Source organism: Erinaceus europaeus, chromosome 12 (genome assembly GCF_950295315.1).
Source record: "Erinaceus europaeus chromosome 12, mEriEur2.1, whole genome shotgun sequence".
NCBI lineage: Eukaryota > Metazoa > Chordata > Mammalia > Eulipotyphla > Erinaceidae > Erinaceus > Erinaceus europaeus.
This window is the reverse complement of record NC_080173.1, coordinates 77,749,901-77,773,038: the sequence shown is the minus strand read 5'-3', so window position 1 is coordinate 77,773,038 and position 23,138 is coordinate 77,749,901. Positions and strand designations below refer to the sequence as shown.

The following is a 23,138-nucleotide window of genomic DNA, read 5'->3' as shown; positions in this document are numbered from 1 at the left end:
CTCTCTGTCTCTCCTCTCTTCATCTCTCTCTATCAAAAAAAGGAGGGAAGACTGCTGGAAGTGGTGGATTTTTGAGGTACAGAGCCCAAGCAATAATCCTGGTGATAGAGAAGGAAGGAAGGAAGGAAGGAAGGAAGGAAGGAAGGAAGGAAGGAAGGATGGAAGGAAGGAAAGAAGGAAGGAAGGGAAGGAAGAAAGGGGAGAAGGAAAGAAGGGGAGAAAAAGAAAGAAAAAGAGAAAGGAAGAAGGAAGAGAAAAGGAACTATTTTTTAAAAAACTTTACAAAGTAGAATATATATTTTATAGAGAAATGTATTACTACCTGATAAAGAATCTTTTCTGCTTAATGCTGAAGCTTTCTTTTCAATTGCAGGACTCAGGAATATTTCCTTTTCATGTATTTGCTCCTGAGTTCTCTGTTCTTGAGGAGGGATTTCCATGTGCTCAAAGGGAATATCCTCCCTAGATTTCTCACTTTCTCTCAAAATACTATCTTTTTCTGATTTTGAAGTTGAGTCTATATCCTGTTGTTCTTCTGGGACTACCTCTCTTTGTGGTTCTTGTTCTGCAGTTGATTCTTCATATGAGTTTTGTTTTATTTCTGACGTGCGCCTTGAGGATACTTGTTCTGCACTTGACTGTCTCTGAGGTTCCTCATTGATTATTAACTCACTGCTTGATCTTTGTTTTGCATCTGACCCTCTTTGTAGTTCTAGTGTTGATATTGATGTTCTGTTAAGTTCTTCTTCTGTTGACTTGGGGGTTACTTGTTTTGAAATTGACAGTCTTTCTAATTCTTCTTGTTCTGATATAATCGATTTTAGTTCTGGAGTTAACCATAACTGTGAGCTTTCTTCTATGCTCTCTTTGTACTGTTCTTGTTCTCCAGCTGACTCTCTATCTTCTGGTTCTAGGACTGAAATCATTACTGTTTCTTGTTCTTCAGTCATCCTAAGTTGCTGTTCTGATGAACTTGATTTCCTATTTTCATCAAGTTTATCTGGATCTTCTGAATTTTCTAAAAATGTACTTAGGGTTTTGCTAGGATATTTTTCAGCAAGTAATAAATTAATTTCTAAGAGCGTTTTGTCAAAATCTTCATAAATGTGTTTTTGATTATCCATGTCTCCCCAGAACTCAGACAAGTCTATCTCTTCAAATTCAATAAATGGCCCTAATGCAGAAAACAATTAACTAAATAATTGACCTTATAATGCAGAACTAGAAGTATTAAGTGAATTCAAGCACTTACTGAACACAGCGATTAGAGTATAAGACTATTGCTTCAACTAAATAATTACTCTTCTCTATACACACACACACACACACACACACACACACACACACACACACACACATTAAAAAGCAAACATTTCCAAGGGAACATAAAAGATGTTCACTACTGAAAATTAGAAACCAAACTCTTCCTAAAGGGTATAGTTTTTGGAAATGGACACATTTGCTTCTGATAGAGCTGTTTGAACCTAACTAAATGCAAATAGAATTTATTTTCTACTTTAATTTTTCTGAGTTAAACATAGAAGAGAATGGGGGCCACCACACATGTCTTTCCTGTCAAATATCTTCTCAATCTCTGTAATACAAAATGAAAAACTCTATCATGGCAATCTTTCCCTGGGCTATATTTTTCCAATATATACTTTTTCTACTTTTTCTCATTTCTCTTGCCCCTTTCTTACTTTACTTCTCACTCCTTGATTTACCCCCTCCCCCTCCAAAATGGTTCAGATACCTGTTTTGGAATCCTAGGGAAAGAATGGATAGTATTTACCAGAACCATACTGTTAACACGCACGCACGCACGCACGCACGCACGCACGCATGCACACTGGTGTATTGCACCAGAGCAAAGGACTCTGGGGAGGGAGGGGAAAGGCAGGGGTGGGCCCTGGTGCACAATGGTGGGAAAGGCCAAACCTAAGCTGAGAGCAAGTGTGTTCAGCAGGTACCTGCTATTATTAGAAGGGATATGAGGAATCAATTGTAGCTATGTATCGACAACTGCACTATAAGGCATTAACCCCCTAACAAAATGATAAAAAGAAAACTAATAACAACAACAAAAGAAGCCAGGTGTTCAGCACTACAGAGAGTGTGATTCTTGCCACAAGAGGACCCCCTTTCTCCCAAACCATTTCACTGTTAAATTATAAATCTGTGATTTCTATAGTTCTAAACTAATTTATGCAAATCATCCATAAATTTTAAAGTATCCAAGTGATAATTTTTCACACAGAAAGGAAATGCTGATATATTGATACTTTGGAGAAAAAAACTTCATTTAAAGTCTTTCTCTTAAGAAATATAAAACATGGATCTGGATGGTGGCGCACCTGTTTGAGTACACGTTACCATGTGTAAGGACCCAGGTTCAAGCCTCCAGTCCCTACCTACCAAGGGGGAAGCTTCATAAGAAGTGAAGCGAAGCAGTGCTGCAAGTATCACTCTTTCTCTTTCCCTCTCTACCTCCCCTTTCCCTCTCAATCTCTCTCTGTTTCTATAAAAATAAACAGAGTAAAATTAAAAATAAGAAGCTTCTTTTATAAAATGTTTATACTATGGGGGCCAGATGGTGGCACGCCTGGTTGAGTGCACATGTTACAGTGCTCAAGGACCCAAGTTTGAGCCCCTGGTCCCCACCTGCAAGGGGAAAGCTTTACAAGTGGTGAAACGGTGCTGCAGGTGTCTTTCTTTATCTCTCTCCCTTCCTATTGACCCCTTTCCTCTCAACTTCTAGCAGTCTCTATCTAATAAATAAATAAAGATAAAAAATTAAACCTAAAATGGTTATACTATGTAAGAACAGTAAAAAGTGAAGAAGTAAATATGCTTGGGAAAAGAAGATATTTTTCTTAGAAATCTTAGAATTTCGTTTTTTAAGAGAAACAAAAAGAACAGAGTAGAAGTTCAGGAACTCTGCAGTGTTCAAGCATTAAACCTAGTTCCCCACAGATGTGAGTCCTGCCCTCCATTCAGTGAGCCCCTTCTAATCACCACCAAAAATATATATTAGAATTCTAAGTCAGACATTAAAATTGGAATTGCCAGCTTAATTTCCCCAGAGTCAAGTTATTACTTTAAAAAAAATTGTGATTCTAAGTTTATTTATTTATTTTTTGAGTATCTATAAGTGATTTAGTATTAATTTACAAAATTATAAGACAACAAGGGTACAACTTCCTCACTGTTCCCACTACCAAAGTTTTGGGTCCCCAGTCCCTCCATTATAAGCTACAGCAGTTCTTCCAAGGTTGCAAATATCAGTCAACTATTATTTCTACAGCCATCTGTCTACATTTGTACATATTTGGCCTTTATTTTTAGGTCTTATTTTCTCTTCCTTTCCAAGTCACACATACACATATTATTACATCCAAATGCCCCTCCCTTTTTCCTCCACTCTCTCTGTTTCCTGATGGAATTGGAGTTCAGAGCCCTCTGGTCATCTTCCTCTAACATTTCTTCCCCACTGGGAGTATGGATCAAAATTATTTTTGAGGTGCAGAAGGTGGGATTTCTCTGTTGGACATGGGTGTTGACAGGTCGAGCCATACCCCTAGCCTGCTTCTACCTTCCCCTAGTGGTGCAGAGCTCTAAAGCGGTGAGGTTCAGTCAAGTTATTACTAAAGCATCTTTTCATCTGAGTTAATATAAAAACTGAGTTCTAGAGAAGAGATGTAACTCAGGGGTAAAGCACACACTTCAGATCCCAGCACCAAGTTCATACATAGTAAAAACTACAGCTAGTTATGATGATAAATGGGTTTGTAGGAAATGGATGATTATTGACAGGGAAAATTGTAATGCTGTAAATAAGATTTAAATAAAGGAATTCCATGGGGATAGAGTTATCTTATATTAATGTGTTAGTGAACTCTATCACTCTAGTTTAGCCTCCTCCCTTTGAATGATACTTACATTGTCTTGGATTTCGAAGTAAGCATCTAGTTGCTTTTGAACTTCGGTCATAGAACGTTTCCAGCAAGGCTAATGTTCGTTGTCGATCCAAAAACCCAACCTAAGCAGAAGACTTACACTTAATTGTTACAGGAAATTTGAGATATTCATGTAGTTGAAGTATGGCATATTGAAGCTTTTTTAAAATCAATTACCACCACCACCATTGCCTTGTAAGTAATAACTGCATAGTCAAAAGTTAGGAAAGCTGTATCCTGCCTTTAGGCTTATGCTTGATACCTCACTCTTGCACTTATGGCTTGCACTTAACAGATGCTTAACACATATTTCTTAAACTGATTTAACTGCCAATTCGATATATAGTCTTGAGTTTTTATTTAATATGATCTAACTGAACTTCATTCTCTTTCTTTGCACTGTTTTTATTTTTACATATTTTAAAAGATTTACTAATTTATTAGAGAGAGAGAGAGAAAGGGAAAGAGAGAGAGAGAGAGAGAGAGAGAGAGCATATAGAGCATATATGCGGTTCCAGGAATAGAACTCAGGACCTTACATCTGCAAGTCCCATACTCTACTATTGAGCCAATTATTCATCTGCTGCATGATTGTTAGTTTGAGAAAAAAAAATTAATCATGAGAAAATGTGAAAAATAACAAAACTAGAAAAAAAAAGCTTGAGAAAAAAAAAGAAGAAAAAGGGGGTTAGTCAGTGATGCACCCGGTTAAGCACACATATTAAGAAGTGTGAGGATCCAGTCTGAGCCCCCACTCCCCACTTGCAGGGGGGAAGCTTCACAAGCGGTGAAGCAGGGTTGCAGGTATCTCTTTTTTCCTTCTATTTCCCACTCCCCTCTCAATTTCTATCTGTCCTGCCAAATAAAGAAGAGAAAGGGGGGGATAAAGACTAACACTGGTGCTTTCAACTCCCAGCAATGATGACTGGTAACATTTTGTAGATATATTGAGTTTTCAGAAAAGTCATAACACATTTTGCATAGAAAGATATAGAAAATACCTCATGGCTTTTCTGAAAATCAAATACTTTAAATATATATTACTGAGTACATAGTGGATATATCTTTAAATTACTTTTAATTATTCACCATTGAGATCTGATTCATGTATGTAAGGAGATATACTTATTTATTTATTTATTTATTTATTATTGGATAGAGACAGAGAAAGAAACTGAGAGGGGAGGGGGAAATAGGGACAGAGACAGAGGGACACCTGCATCCCTACTTCAGCACTTGTGAAGCTTTCCCCCTGCAGGTGGGGATCAGGGGCTTGAACCTGGATCCTTACATACTGTTGTGTGTGCTTAACCAGTTGCACCACTGCCTGGCCCCAGGAGATATACTTTCAGTAGTTTCTTCTTATCTCTTTTTCCAACACATTCACTCTAGTAAATGACTATATGTCTTTTGAAGACTAGGACAAGATCTATAGTATGTGTTTATGGTAGCCTAACAGAATTCTACCTCAGAAGAACCATTTTTCCCTTCAGCCAGAGTTCTGGGTGTGTAAAGTAATTTAAGTGTAGGAACTAGGTAAGAAACTTATTTTCCATTGTAGTATCTCAGTTCCTCACATGTTTGTCCACATAGTTAGAAATTTTATTTAAATACCTGTAGTGGTCATTTAATAGACATCTTATCTATTTGATTCCTAAGGATGCCATGATCACTATAGAAAATCCATGTGGGCAAAACATCCAGATGGATGTTTTCCTTATTTCCTGCTGTTCATTGTGGTAATTCCATATATATATATATATATATATATATATATATATTCAGGATTTAGGTACATATAGTCACAGTAAAAGCCCTAGAAAAACTGACCCTATAATAATCTGACCTTTGATTAATTAAATCAAAATACTATTTATCTGTGATGGCATTTATGAGCATTAGTTTTGTCCAGTAGGCCTTGTTTCTGGTGGTTAAATGTCATGTGTCCTTTATGACTCTGAAATCCTACCCCTTTTTGATATCAGAAAGCCTATTTCAGTGGGAGTATCTCTCACTATTGTCTCTAGTTATGAAGGAAAGCTACCAAAGAGCTTCTGCTTCTGCTTCTTCTGCTGCTGCTTCTGCTTCTCCTCCTCCTCCTCTTCCTTCTTCTTCTCCTCCTCCTCCTCTTCCTTCTTCTCCTCCTCTTCCTTCTTCTTCTCCTCTTCCTTCTTCTTCTTCTCCTCCTCCTTTTTCTCCTCCTCCTCCTCCTTCTCCTCCTCCTCTTCCTGCTCCTCCTCCTGCTCCTCCTCCTCCCCCTTCTCCTCCTCCTCCTCCTCCTCCTCTTCTTCTTCTTCTTCTTCTTCTTCTTCTTCTTCTTCTTCTTCTTCTTCTTCTTCATTGATATCAGGTTCCCCTTTATTAATGCATTTCTCAAGGTAGTGTCATCTGGGTCTTCATGAGGGATATGGTGAGTATAGACAGACAAAGTATGAGAAAAATCAACTCTAACAATCTTGTAAACCCCTGGCTCTGTTCCTCTATAGTATGCCAAGAAGGTCCTATCATCCCAAACACATTGAGTACAGGCCATATTTCTTTTTTTTTTTTTTTTGACTTTTTAAAAAAATTTCTTTATTTGGGAATTAATGTTTTACATTCGACAGTAAATACAATAGTTTGTACATGCATAACATTTCTCAGTTTTCCATTTAACAATACAACCCCCTCTAGGTCCTCTGTCATCCTTCTTGGACCTGTATTCTCCCTACCCACCCTCCCCTGAGTCTTTTACTTTGGTGCAATATGCTAATTCCAGTTCGGGTTCTACTTGTGTTTTCTCTTCTTATCTTGTTTTTCAACTTATGCTTGAGAGTGAGATCATCCCATATTCATCCTTCTGTTTCTAACTTATTTCACTTAACATGAATTTTTCAAGGTCCATCCAAGATTGGCTGAAAACAGTGAATCACCATTTTTTATAGTTGAGTAGTATTCCATTTTATATATATACCACAATTTGCTCAGCCATTCATCTGTTGTTGGACATCTGGGTTGCTTCCAGGTACAAGCCATATTTCTTATAGTGGAGTTGGGAGACAAACCCAGGGCCTCAGTCATGCTCAATAGTGCTGAACTCTTCCCTCATCTAATTTTTATTTTCTATTTCCTACAAACAGATGGGAGTAAAGGGAGAGAGAGAGAGAGAGAGCTATCTCCAAAGCTCTCTGTCCCTGATGCTATTGAATTCAGACTACCGAATGAGTAGAAGTTTCAGTTAACCTAACAGATAATTAACCATTTCCTATACTCCAAATACTGTCCCTAAACAAATCTTCTAAGTATAATATTGATTCGTTTTGAGCTAATCAAAGTGGAACCCATCCTCACAAGTTCAAAAAAATTTTAGCAGGTAGAGACCAAAAGAGGGCAAAGAACTGTCCCACCATTTTCATGATGTTTTATTGATTTTTTTAATCCTTCTTGTTTTTATGCAGTACTGGAGATCAAACCCAGGGTCTTATGCATGCAAAGTATGTTATCTACCACTAGATCACCTCCCTAGCTTCAGTTTTATGACCAGTTCCACAAGTATGTCCTAGGTTTCTGCTACTATGAATTAGAAAAAACTTGCTATTCTCTCAGAGTACCAATCACCTCCCAGTACAGATCTGAGTAGTATTCCTGGGGCATGCTGAAATATAACTGAAATTTTGGGTCTAAAGTTAAGGTGAGGTGAGCCTAAGTACAGGTGAGCCTTGAGGAAACTAGACAACTCCTTGAAAACTAGTTGTCTCAAATGAAGACATTTTCCTTAGATATGGAATCTAAGGAAAGCAAAATTAATATTCTCAAATGGAAAGAAGGAATTGCTTCAGCTACCAGTAGAGACTTAGGGAAATTTGTGATTCAAGTCTTAGTTTCCAGTCAAAAATTAACCATTTCAAATGTCAGGTATCTGATTATAGTTTGTATATCATTTTCCCCCTAGCAATCCGTTTTCATTACTAGTCCATAAGAGATTGGAAAAGAGAGTAACACCATTAACAATGGTAACCTGAAAACTGGTTCTTCTATTATACATAGTTTCAGAAACTGCCTTAAGAATACTACCTTACCAGGAGTCGGGCGGTAGTGCAGTGGGTTAAGCGCACGTGGCACAAAGCGCAAGGACCAGCATAAGGATCCTGGTTCGAGCCCCGACTCCCCACCTGCAGGGGAATCGCTTCACAGGTGGTGAAGCAGGTCTGCAGGTGTCTATCTTGCTCTCCCCTTCTCTCTTCCCCTCCTCTGTACATTTCTCTCTGTCCTATCCAACAATGACATCAATAACAACAGTAATAACTACAACAATAAAACAACCAAGGCAACAAAAGGGAATAAATAAATAAATATTAAAAAAAAAAAGAAAACTACCTTACCTTCCCATGGTCACATTGCAGGAAAAGTTTGGCAAACATATTCCTCTGCATGTCGTTTTTAATTATTTCCCTGAATTCATCTGCATAGTGGCAAAGGTGTTTAAGGAGTTCCCCAAACATTTCACTTTCAAAGTCTGCAGTGTGCAAGGAGATGTACTGCAGAGAACAAGATAATAACTTATTAATTATTATTATTATTTTGCCTCCAGGGTTTATCGAGCTAGGTACCTGGCCTTTTTTTCCTTTTGTTTTTTCTTTCTTTTTCTTTTCTTTTTTTTTCTACTTTATTGGATAAGACAAAGAGAATTTGACAAAGAGATAGAGGGAGCAAGAAAGACACCTGCAGACCTGCTTCAATGCTTGTGAAGTGTCCCCACTGCAGGTGGGGAGTGAGGGTTCCAATCTGGGTCATTGAGCTGGTCTCTGTGCGTAGCACTATGTGTGCTTAACTGGTAGTGTTACCGCTCACCCCCTATAACATGTAAGCAGTTGTCTGCTGGGGCCAGGTGGTGGTGCACCCGTATGAGCACACGCACTGCCATGGTGCAAGGACCCAGGTACAAGGGGGGAAGCTTCACCAGCAATGAAGCAGGTCAGCAGGTGTCTCTCTTTCTCTCTCCCTATCTCCTCCTCCCCTCTCATTTCTCTCTGTCCTATAAAAAAATAGAAAGAAAAATAAATAAGTAAAAGGAAAATATGGGAGAGGTGGACTAGCAGTGCTGGCACCATAACCCAACAATAACCCGGTTGGCAATAAATAAATAAATAAATAAATAAATAAAATCTGCTGTGATCCCAGGAGATAACTCATCTCCTAGACCACATGCTTTACCATGGATCCAGGGTTGAGCCCCGGCACCACAGGGGAGTACTCTGAATGCTACCAGAGGAAGTTCAGAGATGATGAAGTGGTGTTATGATGTCTCTGCTTCTCTCTATCTGAAGTAAAAGAATAAAAAATCTAGAGAGAAACAGAGAGAAAGTTGGCCTGGGAGGAGTGATATCAGCATACATGAGGACCCAACACCATCAAAACAAAAGTTAACAGCTGCAACTCATTGCTATATAATGAACTTGTCACTTACATAAAGCATCCTTAGATTAGTTGCTCTACAGGCTGTGCTTAGAGAAAGGTAATCAGTACAACTGATGGCAAACACCACTGGGACATTTTAGGAGCAGCTTTATTCTAGATCACACCAGCATTATTTATGAACTCACAGTATAAAACAGTAACAGTTATAAAATGTTACTTGTAATTTTTAAATAATTTTTACATCTTTTTAAAAATGCATTTATTTATGGTTTATTATTAAATAGAGACAGAGAGGAGGAGAGAAAAAAATCGAGAGGGAGAGAGACAGAGAGAGACCTGATGCCCTACTTCACCACTTGTGAAACTTTCTCTCTGCAGTTGGGGACCTGGGGCTTGAACCAGGTCCTTGCACACTGTAATGTGAGTGATTAACCAGGTGTGCCACCATCTGGCCTCAAGTTACTTGTAAATTAATACTTACAAAAATTAGTGCAGTCTTTCACTGTAAAGATGATATATAAGAGTTTGTGTTTTCCAACACTGGAAGTATTCATTTACTGGGATGTAAGTAAAGACTGTGTCTTTATTTGCTTTTTGCTTTCTGCTACTATAGTGAGTTATTGCAGTGATTTTTTTCCTTTTCAAAATGTATAGTGATTGAGAGGTGGTGCAGTGGATAAAATGGTGGACTTAAAAAAAATAAATAATAAAATGGTGTACTTTTAAGCATGTGGTCCAGAGTTTGATTTCCAGCATTACATATTCCAGAGTGGTTCTCTGGTGTTCTCTCTCTTTCTTTCTCTTCCTCTTCCCCCCCTCTTTAGTGAGTAAATAGATCTTTTTTTAAAAAAAAGAAAATATATAATCTAAAAACATCTATGCACTTGAGCCCTTTCTCTAGATTCTTATTCAATCAAAAATGGGATTATAAGCTTAGAAGGTATAACACCTCTGTATTTTTAGTAGATTTTGACAGTAGGTTTGTATCCTTTTGGCTTCTCAGCTGTGAGAAAGAGATATTTCTCTTTAGCCTCATCATCACTGTATATTGCTTTCTCACAATTATGTAATTATGTCTGCCTGTTAATTCACTACGTGAGAAACATTACATTCTTGGTCTATAGTTGCCTGTATGTATCTTGTGATAAAGAGAAAAGGATCAATGCACTTAAAAAATATATGGGGAGTTGGGCGGTAGCGCAGCCGGTTGAGTGCACGTGGTGCCAAGCGCAAGGACCAGCATAAAGATTCCAGTTCGAGCCCCCAGCTCTCCCCCTGCAGGGGAGTTGCTTCATAGGCAGGCAGTGAAGCAGGTCTGCAGGTATCTGTCTTTCCCCCACTCTGTTTTCCCCTCCTTTCTCCATTTCTCTCTGTCCTATCCAGCAATGACGACAACAATAATAACTACAATAATAAAACAACAAGGGCAACAAAAAAGGAATAAATAAATATTTTTTTAAAAAAATTGAAAAAAAGAATAAAATTTAAAAAGGATATATGTACTTAAAAAGCCCGAGTAAGTTCCCCCAATGTTTGAACTCAATGTACACACACATTAAATTGTACCCATAAACCTACAGGCAAACATGGCAGAGAACAATACATTTTTTGCCTTGAAAGGTAAGAATTATACCTTCTAGGAGATTTACTATATATTTAATAACCAAGGATCTAAAAGCAGACTTGTAAAATAGTTAACTTCAATTTTCATCTACTAGAATAAAACATGACAGGTAAGAGGTTATAGTCAACAAAAAGAGTACTCTCTTCACTATCCATCAGAAAACAGAAACTAGGAAAATAATTAGTCTATGGAGGCACTTGTGGCCATCCATCCATTTTCTCCATTTATCTTTTTTCTGTATGAATTACAACCCAAAATTCTCTCATTTTATTCACACTTGTTTGATCCTGAGCACCAATTACCCTGTTCATTGTATATTAAAGAGATAATTGAAAATAAATATCGAGAGAAAATTGCATGACATAAGATCTCCACTAGGTGGCACAAGCATGTAACAGGTTGACCTTAGGCGAAGCATATTTACGTTCCTTTCAGTTTCATTTAAATAAGTGTTGACAAAAAAAAGCCTTAAAACAGATCTCTTAAAATGTGACTGTTTCAGTCCAGGGAAGCCTGGCCGGCATCCTGATGGCATCTGGAACCTGGTGGCTGAAAAAAGAGTTAACGTACAAAGCCAACCAAATTGTTGAGCAATCATGGACTCAAGGGTTGGAATAGTGGAGAGGAAGTGTTGGGTGGGAGGGGTACTCACTGCAATCTCTAGTGTACTTCCTGGAGCTCCGCTTCCCCAGAGAGAGGCAGACTGGGAGTATGGACAGACCAGTCAACGTCCATGTTCAGCGGGGAAGCAATTAGAGAAGCCAGACCTTCCACCTTCTGCAACCCACAAGGACCCTGGGTCCATGCTCCCAGAGGGATAGAGAATGGGAAAGCTATCAGGGGAAGGGATGGGATATGGAGATTGGGTGGTAGGAATTGTGTGGAATTGTACCCCTTCTACCCTATGGTTTTGTTAATTTATCCTTTCTTAAATAAAAAATAAATTTAAAAAAGTGTGAGTGTTTAGGGAGCCGGGTGGAAGCACAGCGGTTAAGCGCACGTGGCGCAAAGTGCAAGGACCGGCATAAGGATCCGGGTTTGAGTGCCGGCTCTCCACCTGCAGGGGAGTCACTTCACAGGTGTTGAAGCAGGTCTGCAGGTGTCTTTCTCTCCCCCTCTCTGCCTCTCCCTCCTCTCTCCATTTCTCTCTGTCCTATCCAACAATGAAAACATTGATAACAACAACAATAATAACTACAACAATAAAACAAAGGGAAAATGAAAAAATAAATATTTTAAAAATGTGAGTGTTTCATACACTACTTCTATATCATAGAAGTAGTTCAGTTGTTTACCAGTCATATAGATAAATATTTTTAATAAGTCTATACAATAATTACACATATTAAAATAGACATTAAGGGGCCAGGATCTCCAGGGTAGTTTACCTGGAGAGTACTCCTGCTTTGTCATGTACACGACCTAGGGATGTACTATGTGCACTTAACCCGGTGCACCACTGCCCGCTCCCCCACAAGACCCAGGTTTGAACCTGACCTCCACCACACTGGAGGAAGCTTTGTAATATCTTTCCCTCTCTCCTTCTGTATCTGTTTCTCTTTTTCTACCTGAAAATTTTGACCTACAACAGTAAAACCTCAGTGGAGAGAGAGGGAGTGGGGAGAAGAGAAGAGAAGAGGAGAGAAGAGAAGAGATGAGGAAGAGAAGAGGAAAAGAGGGAGAAAGAAGGAAGGATAGATGGAAAAATAATTACAGGGATGGGAGAGTTCATCAAGTAAATGCACACTTTGCATACTTGAGGCCCTTGGTTTGAGCCCAAAACACTAAGAGGGAGCACCATGGATAGCACCCAGGGAAGCTCCATGAGTGATGGACAATGCTGCTAGTGTTTCACCTCTCTCTGTCTGTCTCTCCCTCTCTACACTCGTTCTCTCTCAAAGAAATAAAGAATGAGAGGAGCTGGGCAATGGCACCCTTGACTGAGTATACAAGTTGCCCTGAGCAAGGACTTGGGTTCAAGTTTCCAGTTCCCACCTGCAAAGCTTCACAGGTGGTGAAACAGTGCTGTAGAGTGTCCCTATTCCTGTCTCCCTTTCTGTCTTTCCCTCTCCCTGTCAATTTCTCTCTGCCCTATCAAATATATATGTGAAAACCTTGTTATATTCTAACTCCCTCCTCTTCAGTTTTTCACAATAGACTGAAAAGAATTGGCACTCATTTTCCCTTGAAAGCTTGGCATTCCCATTTAGTGCCAGGGGCTCAGATCTGGATTCTTACTCATGATAAATATATGCTCTACCCAGTGAGCCATCTCCCACTTTGAAAATCAAACATTTCAAATGGGTGAATTGTAAGGTCTATGTAGGAGGCTAAATAATAGCCTTCAAAGATGACAGTTCCTGGGAACCGGGTGGTAGCGCACCAAATTAAGCGCACATAGTACAAAGCGCAAGGATCCAAGTGCAAGCCCCTGGTTCTCCACCTGGAGGGGAGTCACTTCACAAGCAGTGAAGCAGGTCTGCAAATGTCTATCTTTCTCTTCTTCTCTATCTTCCCCTCCTCTCCATATCTCTCTCTGTCCTGTCCAATAAAAAAAATGGCCTCCAGGAGCAGTGAATTCATAGTGCCAGCACCAAGCTCCTGCAATAAACTTGGAGGGGAAAAAAAAGAGAGAATTGCCTTGTTTGAGTAATTCTAACAACTTTGGAAGCATAAAGCCATCCTCAGTTTTCTGATAGTTGACTCTGGGTTAATTTAAGGTAGAATAAATTATTGGCTTGGTGAGAGAGATTTAGGTTAGGAATCGTTCAGGAGACGTCTTAGGGTGGTTGGGTCATTAGTTTGGGCATGGATGCCAAGTAGATAAGGACAGTCTAGGAAAACACAGAATGTAACTGAGACGGAATTGACAAATTATTATTGACATAGCAATATTTTTCTTAAAAAAATTTATTATCTTTTATTCATTTGATAGAGACAGCCAGAAATCAAGAGGGAAGGAGGAGATAGAGAGGGAGAGAGAGAGACAGACACCTGCAACACTGCTTCACCACTTGCAAAGCTTTCTGCCTGCAGGTGGGGACCAGGGGCTTGAACCCAAGTCCTTACTCACTGTAACATGTGTACTCAACCAGGTGAGCTACCACCTGGCCCTGATACAGCAATCTTTTAAAGGAAAGGTCCAGAAACTCTCAAGAAAGAACTGTAAAGTTGTGCATTGAGCATAGTCATTATTTTCAATGGAGTAAGAGTGTAGGAGAAGAGGAGAAACTATATTAACTAAAATGAGAGAGATATCAAGGGGAATTAGAGAAAAAGCATGGCAAAACATAAAAACAGGATCTGGAAGGCTTATGACTCTGATATTGTTAAATAGCTTCTTTCAAGTATTTTGTTACAGTAAAACCATACTTTCCCGGGGTGGACTATCCAGTAGACTTTGAAACCATGCTATGCAAATTACTGAACTGCAATTTAAATTACTTAACCAAATTGCAAATTACTTAATCTTTTTGTACCTTGGTGTTTTCATCTGTTAAAGCAGAAGAATTAAGATTACCCAATTAATAAAATGAATAGCTTTAGTATGGTGCCTGACACCTAAAAGTAGTTAAAAGATTTGTATATCAATATTATTTGTATGGCTACATTTATTTACTTTGAGAAATAGCTACATTTATTTAATATGGGAAACTTTAAAAAAATGTCTTGGGTCTTGGCAGTGATGCACCAGCAATGTGCACACGTTACAGAGGACAAGAACCAGGGTTCAAGCCCCTGATTCCCACTTGCAGGAGGGAAGCTTTCTGAATGGAGAAACAGGTCTGCAGGTGTCTTTGTCTCTCCTTCTCTCCCTCCTCTGTCTCTGTCTCTGTCAGAAAGGAAAAAAAGTAAGGTGGGAGGGGAAGACTTTTGGGAGTGGTGGACTCATTGTACAGGCACTGAACTGCAGCAATAATCCTGGCAGGAAAATAAAATGTTCTGCAAATAGCACTGGTGGAAATTGTTGGGGGTATGATAAACAGCATTGTTGCTGCTGCAGTTAATAGCAAGCACTGTATCACAAGTTGAAATATGCTGACAGAGTAGATCTTCAAAGTTCTACCACAAGAAAAAAATTATATTATTTTATATGGTGATGTGTGTTAGCTAGACTTAATTTTCATGATCGTTTTGTACAGCTGCAAGTGGCAAATTATTATATTGTGTACCTGAAACTAATATAAAGTTGTTCAATTTAAAAACCAAAAAATTATAAGATACCTTTAATTACAAACTGTAATCTAATTTCACGGGAGTTAAATATACTAAAGTGTATACTTTAGAATCTATACAATAAGGTAATTATGCTTTCATCTAATTTTTTAAAAATTTATTTATATTTATTTCTTTTATTTTCCCTTTTTGTTGCCCTTTTATTGTTGTAGTTACTGATGTCATTGTTGTTAGATAGGACAGAGAGAAATGGAGAGAGAGGGGGAAGACAGAGAGGGAGAGAGAAAAAGAGACAACTGCAGACCTGCTTCACCACCTGTGAAGTGACTCCCCTGCAGGTGGGGAGCTGGGGGTTTGAACCAGGATCCTTACACCGGTCCTTGCACTTTGCGCCACGTGCACTTAACCTGCTGCGCTACAGCCCAACTCCTGCTTTCATCTAATTCAATTCTAAATTAACTTATGTGTGGCACCTACCGAAGACAATTCTTATATAACATGGTGCCAGAAAATTAATCCTAACTATGAGTATGTGTGATATCGCTGAACTTCTTCCCTGATCCAATTTGTTTTCTTCTACTTTTGGAGGAAGAAAGGGAGAGACACCATTCCACCATCCTTGGAGTTCTTTTCTACTGTGAGAACTAGCTTCTTTTTTTTTCCCCACAAGGGTGCGTGATTGGGTTTGGTGCCTGCACAACTACACTAATGCTCCCATGGGCTATTCCCCCTCTTTTTCTCTCTTCTTTTCTGCTTGTCTTTCCTCCCTTTCCCTTACCCTTGTCTCTCCTCCCTTTTCCTTCTAGAGAAAGAGAAAAGAAAGAGAGAAAGGGAAAGAGAGAGAGAGAAAGAGGCTCCTGCAGCACTGCTATGAGGGGCTGGAACCTAACTCCTTGCATATAGTAATGTGTCTGCTTCACTGAGTATGCCACTGCCTGGCTCTTCTGGTAAAATAATCTGATTCAAACTCTGAATAATATAACTTCTTACCTCTGCAAATTCCGTTTTGTTGAATCTTGGATCCAATGAATCAGCAACATTTAACTGTTCAGAATATTTTTCTGATTGTGAAACATAAAGGTTATTTGCTAGTTAGTTTAGATGTAATACATTCATATTCATATTTACATAATAGTAATTTTACTTTTTAAAATATTAACTTTATTTATTGAGAGAGAGAGAGAGAAAGAGAGATGGAGAACCAGAGTATCACTCTGACATATGTAGCACTGGGAATTCAACACAGGACCTCAGAATTCTGCCTCTGTGCCACTTCCCAGGCCACATAATAGTAATTAAAAAACAACTAAGCCAGTTCCAGAGGCGGGGCTATGAGCAGCAGCAGATCTCTTTCTCTCCTCTCCTCTCCTCTCCTCTCCTGGATCAACCAAAGTAGACCACCTGGGACCGAAATGAGACAGGACTGGAACGACTATAGGAACCCACCAGGTCACCGGTGAGTGTAAACACGTGTGGCTGGTGACAGAGAGGAGCCTAGGGAGAGATTAAGTGGCTGGTAACAGCCTGGCAGTTTGTTAGTTGAGACACCACCTCCAGTCTGTTCCACCAATAAGGGGACAGCTGAGGGGAGGAGAGGACTTCCCGGAGACTCACCAAGTGCAATTCTAGGTCTCCATCGCTACTGCCCTCAGAGTTTGGAGCAGCGGCAGGGAGGGAGGCCAGGGGACAGACATCTAGCCAGGAAACTCAGGAGAAGACCTATACCTCTGTGGCATAGCAGTGAGGCTGTGAAGGTCTCTTTGCATAACCAATGGAGTATCTCTGCCACACCCTGCTAGACTGTCATTCAGACTACATGGAGGCATCAAAACCTTCTCAGACAAGCAACAGTTGAAGGAATCAACTATCACCAAGCCTGCCCTGAAAGAAGTTCTGAAAGCTCTTCTATAAACAGGCAGACCACCATAAATAGATCATATATCAGAACACTATAAAACTCTACAAGAATGGTGTTAAAATATCTTCAATCTTTGATATCAATAAATGTCAATGGCCTGAATTCACCTATTAAAAGACACAGAGTGGAAGATGGATCAGAAAATACAACCCAACAATATGCTGTCTACAAGAAACCCACCGAACTCAACAAGACAAACAAAGACTTAAAGTGAAAGCATGGAAAACTATCATACAAACCAATAGCCCACAAAAAAGGGCAGGAACAGCTATTTTCATATCTGACACAGTAAACTTTAAAATAGATAAGATTAAAAAAGATAGGAATGGACACTACTTAATGCTCAGAGGATCAGTCAATCAAGAGGACTTAACAATTATTAACATCTATGCACCCAATGAGAAGCCATCTAAATACATCAAACGTCTACTGAAAGAGCTACAGCAATATATTAACAGCAACACAGTCATAGTAGGGGACTTCAACACCTCACTCTCTCAACTTGACAGATCATTCAGGCAGAAAATCAATAAAGACATAAGGGAGCTAAATGAAGAGATAGATAAACTAGAACTCTTGGACATTTTCAGTCATTCATCCCAAGAAACTGGAATACACATTTTACTCAAATCCACATGGGTCATTATCAAGGATAGACCATATGTTAGGCCACAAAGATAGCATTAGCAAATTCAAGAGCATTGAAATCATCCCAAGCATCTTCTCAGACCACAGTGGAATTAAACTAACACTTAACAATCAACAAAAGACTAGTAATAGTCCCAAAATGTGGAAGCTCAACAGTACACTACTTAACAACTACTGGGTCAAAGAGAAATAAAGGAAGAAATCAAAATGTTTTGAGAGTTCAATGAAAATGAAGACACAAGCTATCAAAATATTTGGGACACAGCAAAGGCAGTACTAAGAGGGAAGTTCATAGCTATCCAAGCACACATTAGGAACCAAGAAAAAGCACAAATAAACAGCCTGATTGCACATCTTAAAGACCTAGAAGAAGAAGAACAAAGGAACCCTAAAGCAACCAGAAGGACAGAAATCACTAAAATTAGGGCAGAAATAAATAACATTGAGAATAAGAAAACCATACAAAAGATCGATGAAAGTAAATGTTGGTTCTTCGAAAGAGTGAACAAAATTGACAAACCTTTAGCCAGACTCACAAAACAAAAAAGAGAGAAGACCCAAATAAATCGGATACTAAATGAAAGAGGAGATATCACAACAGACACCACAGAAATGCAACATATCATACGAGGTTTCTATGAACAACTATATGCCACCAAACTAGAGAACCTGGAAGAAATGGACGATTTCCTAGATACCTACCAACTTCCAAAACTAAGTAAAGAGGAAGTAGATAACATGAACAGGCTCATCACAGCTAATGAAATTGAGACAGTTATAAAAAATCTCCCCAAAAATAAAAGTCCTGGACCAGATGGTTTACAAATGAATTCTACAAAACCTTCAAAGAAGAACTAATACCTCTACTTTTAAAAGTCTTCCAGAAGATTTAGGACACTGGAGTACTCCCTGCCAGCTTTGACGAAGCCAACATCACTCTGATACCAAAAGCAGACAGGGACACAACCAAAAAAGAAAACTACAGACCAATATCTCTGATGAACATAGATGCTAAAATGTTGAACAAAATTCTAGCCAACCAGATACAGCAGTATATTAAAAAGATTATTCATCATGACCAAGTGGGGTTTATCCCAGGCATGCAAGGTTGGTTTAATATACGTAAATCAATCAATGTGATCCACCACATCAACAAAAGCAAGACCAAAGACCACATGGTCATATCAATAGATGCAGAGAAAGGCTTTGACAAAATACAACATCCCTTTATGATCAAAACACTACAAAAAATGGGAATAGATGGAAAATTCCTCAAGATAGTGGAGTATATATATAGCAAACCTACAGCCAACATCATACTCAATGGTGAAAAACTAGAACCATTTCCCCTCAGATCAGGTACTAGACAGGGCTGCCCACTATCACCATTACTATTCAACATAGTGTTGGAAGTTCTTGCCATAGCAATCAGGCAGGAGCAAGGAATTAAAGGGATACAGATTAGAAGAGAAGAAGTCAAACTCTCCCTATTTGCAGATGACATGATAGTATACACAGAAAAACCTAAGGAATCCATCAAGAAGCTTTTGGAAATCATCAGGCAATACAGTAAGGTATCAGGCTACAAAATTAATATTCAAATGTGAGTGGCATTCCTCTATGCAAACACTAAGTTAGAAGAAATTGAAATCCAGAATTCAATTCCTTTTACTATAGCAACAAAAACAATAAAATATCTAGGAATAAACCTAACCAAAAAGTGAAAGACTTGTATACTGAAAATTATGAGTCACTACTCAAGGAAATTGAAAAAGACACAAAGAAGTGGAAAGATATTCCATGTTCATGGGTTGGAAGAATTAACATCATCAAAATGAATATACTACCCAGAGCCATCTACAAATTTAATGCTATCCCCATCAAGATCCCAAGCACATTTTTTAGGAGAATAGGACAAATGCTACAAATGTTTATCTTGAACCAGAAAAGACCTAGAATTGCCAAAACAATCTTGAGAAGAAAGAACAGAACTGGAGGCATCACACTCCCAGATCTCAAATTGTATTATAGCGCCGTTGTCATCAAAACTGCTTGGTACTTGTTAAAATTTTCGGAGGCTCTAGCCGGGCTGGCTTGCTTCACGGTGGTGAACAGAGACGCGGAGACAGTGGCTGGGCAGGGAAGCTGTATTTCTTTATTCAGGAACAACGATTCACAAACTAAGACAAACTAATCACCAAACAGAACTCTGCTGTCTCTTTGCGGCGGCGCAAGCACTCTCTCTTTTACTCTGGAACTCAGGAACCCTCTCCCTTACTCTCGAACTCAGAAACTCTCGCACTCTCGCACTCTCGAACTCCGGAACTCAGGAACTCTGTCTAACTCAGGAACTCAGGAACTCTGGCTAACTCTGGCACTCTCGAACTCAGGAACCCTCTCCCTTACTCTCGAACTCAGAAACTCTCGCACCCTCGCACTCCCGAACTCCGGAACTCAGGAACTCTCCGACTCCGGAACCCTCTCCCAGGGTCCCTTGGGGCGGGGCCAAGCAGGCCCGCGAAATTAACAGGACTCATCCAATTCTCTTGGAGGGGGAGGGCTAGAACAAGCCAATGTAAAGCATACGACAATTCCCCCTTTTCTTTTTAACTAAATGACTATAGTATCAAGGGTGTGGGGTGAACAGAAACATATATAACCAAAACCAGCATGTTGCCAAGGGAAGGCCTGAGGGGGCCATATCTGAAAAAAAAAAACATTTCTTGCCTCTGGGGGGCTACTTGCCTCGACGGGCATTTGCATGGGGGCGGGGAACGGCCTAGGGTCCCAAAGGCAGCTGGGGATATATCCTAAGGAACCCAACACATCCATCCAAAAAGATCTGTGTACACATATGTTATTGGCAGCACAATTTGTAATATCCAAAACCTGGAAGGAACCCAGGTGTCCAACAACAGATGAGTGGCTGAGCAAGTTGTGGTCTATATACACAATGGAATACTACTCAGCTGTAAAAAAATGGTGACTTCACCAACTTACATTGAAAATGGATTCCAGAAGAATTTAAAGACGGGTGCTGTCTTTGTTGATCTCACAGCAGCCTGTGACACGGTCTGGCACCGTGGTCTCCTACTCAAGATCTCAAGATGCCTGCCTCCATGGGTGGCCAACACTATATCTTTTCTTCTCCAAAACAGAAGATTCCAGGTGCATCTGGGTGACAAGTCTAGCAGATGGAGACTTGTCTCAAGTGGCCTCCCCCAGGGCTCTGTTCTGGCTCCTACGCTATTTAATATTTACATCAATGACCTCCCAGAAACTCCTTCAAGGAAGTTCATCTACGCCGATGACATCTGCTGTGCAACTCAGGCATCCAAGTTCGACATCCTCGAGGAAACACTCACGAAAGACATGTCTCTGATATCTGATTACTGTAAAAAATGGCGACTAATCCCTAGCACTGCAAAAACGGTATCATCTGTTTTCCATCTACACCATGCCTTGGCCTCGCGTGAGCTTAATGTGCAGCTTGGCGATGCGAGAATCCGGCATGAAGCCCAGCCAGTCTATCTTGGCGTTACTCTCGATCGCACTCTGTCATTTCACGAACATCTCATAAAAACTGCAGCAAAGGTGGGCACAAGGAATAACATCATTGCAAGACTGGCCAGCTCCTCATGGGGCACGAGCGCTTCCACACTACGATCATCATCTCTGGCATTATGCTATTCCACTGCAGAATACTGTGCCCCAGTATGGTTCCGTAGCCCCCATGTCCACTTGGTCGATTCCAAATTATACTCCTCCATGAGGATAATTTCTGGAACCATCCGTTCCACCCCGGTCCCATGGCTGCCAGTTCTTAGCAACATCGCCCCGCCAGATATTCGTCGGGATGCGGCATCATCTAAGTTCATTTCCCACGTCTACGCTCGACCGGACCTGCCAATATACGCGGATATCTTCGCCCACCCTGTCCAACGCTTGACGTCTCATCACCCAATCTGGTCCCCTATGCCTACACTGAACTTCTCTGTTCCAGACTCTTGGAAACAGAGTTGGCAGTCAGCTGAGGTAAAGAACAAACACCTCATCACAGACCCCTGCAAGCGTCAACCCGGCTTTGACCTGGCACGTTATGATTGGGCCCTCCTCAATCGCTATCGAACAGGCCATGGCCGGTGCGCCGCTATGTTCCATCGCTGGGGAGCCAGAGACGATCCGAACTGCCCCTGCGGCTCCAGACAGACTATGACCCACATAGTCAACGACTGCCACCTCTCCAGATTCAAAGGAGGTCTCGAAACTTTACATCAGGCTCAACCTGACGCTGTTGACTGGCTACGGAAGAAGGGCAAATGCTAGAAGAAGAAAAGAAGAAGAAGCCTATCTTGGACCTTGAAAAATTCATGTTAAGTGAAATAAGTCAGAAACAGAAGGATGAATATGGAATTATCTCACTCTCAGGCAGAAGTTGAAAAACAAGATCAGAAGGAAGGAAAAAAAAAAAAAAACCACAAGTAGAACCTGAAATGGAATTGGCGAATTGCACCAAAGTAAAAGACTCTGGGGTTGGGGTGGATGGGTGGGGAGAATACAGGTCCAAGAAGGATGACAGAGGACCTAGTGGGGGTTGTATTGTTATATGGGAAACTGGGGAATGTTATGCATATACAAAGTATTGTATTTACTGTTGAATGTAAAACATTAATTACCCAATAAAGAAATAAAAAAAATCAAGAAAAAAAACCCTAAATTATGTGTATAGTATCTATAATATTTACAATAAAGCAAATGACATTTTGAGGGATTACATTTCAACTACTACACACTATTTTTTCCTGGCTTTTCTTTTGTTTTTTTGGTGGTGTATGTGTGGGGTCATCACTTGAGCCTCAGTGCTCTAAGATGACTTTTTCAGATAGAAAAACAGATCAGGGAGTCAGGCGGTAGCGCACAGGGTTAAGCGCACGTAGCACGAAGCGCAAGGACAGGCGTAAAAGATCCTGTTTCCAGCCCGGGCTCCTCACCTACAGGGAGAGGCGGTGAAGCAGGTCTGCAGGTGACTATCTTTTTCTCCCTCTTTCTGTCTCTCCCCTCTCTCTCCATTTCTCTGTCCTAACAATGACGACACCAATAAAAACAATAACTACAACAACAATTTAAAAAGGTCAATAAAAGGGAAATAAATAAATAAATATAAAAAGTAAAAATAAAAAAACAACAGATGCAGGGAGCCAAGTGGTAGTGCAGTGGGTTAAGCGCACATGGCGCAAAATGCAAGGACGCAGCATAAGAATCCGGGTTCGAGCCCCTGGCTCCCCACCTGCAGGGGGGTCGCGTCACAAGCAGTGAAGCAAGTCTGCAGGTGTCTGTCTTCTCTCCCCCTCTCTGTCTTCTCCTCCTTTCTCCATTTCTCTCTGTCCTATCCAACAACAACCACAATAACAACAACAGC

At 40.0% G+C, this 23,138-nt stretch overlaps 1 protein-coding gene across 2 annotated transcripts in view; it reads right to left on the bottom strand.

Annotated features, from left to right (window-relative positions):
* EFCAB5 (EF-hand calcium binding domain 5) overlaps window positions 1-23,138 on the bottom strand; it is a 104,639-nt gene that overhangs the window by 42,293 nt on the left and 39,208 nt on the right. For both annotated transcript variants that reach the window (XM_060204082.1, XM_060204083.1), the window contains 4 exons: window positions 16,144-16,214; window positions 8,318-8,473; window positions 3,940-4,039; window positions 323-1,174 (listed from right to left, as the gene is read on the bottom strand). In XM_060204082.1, coding sequence (XP_060060065.1) covers window positions 323-1,174; window positions 3,940-4,039; window positions 8,318-8,473; window positions 16,144-16,214 — 1,179 coding nt within the window. The remainder of the gene's footprint in view (window positions 1-322; window positions 1,175-3,939; window positions 4,040-8,317; window positions 8,474-16,143; window positions 16,215-23,138) is intronic.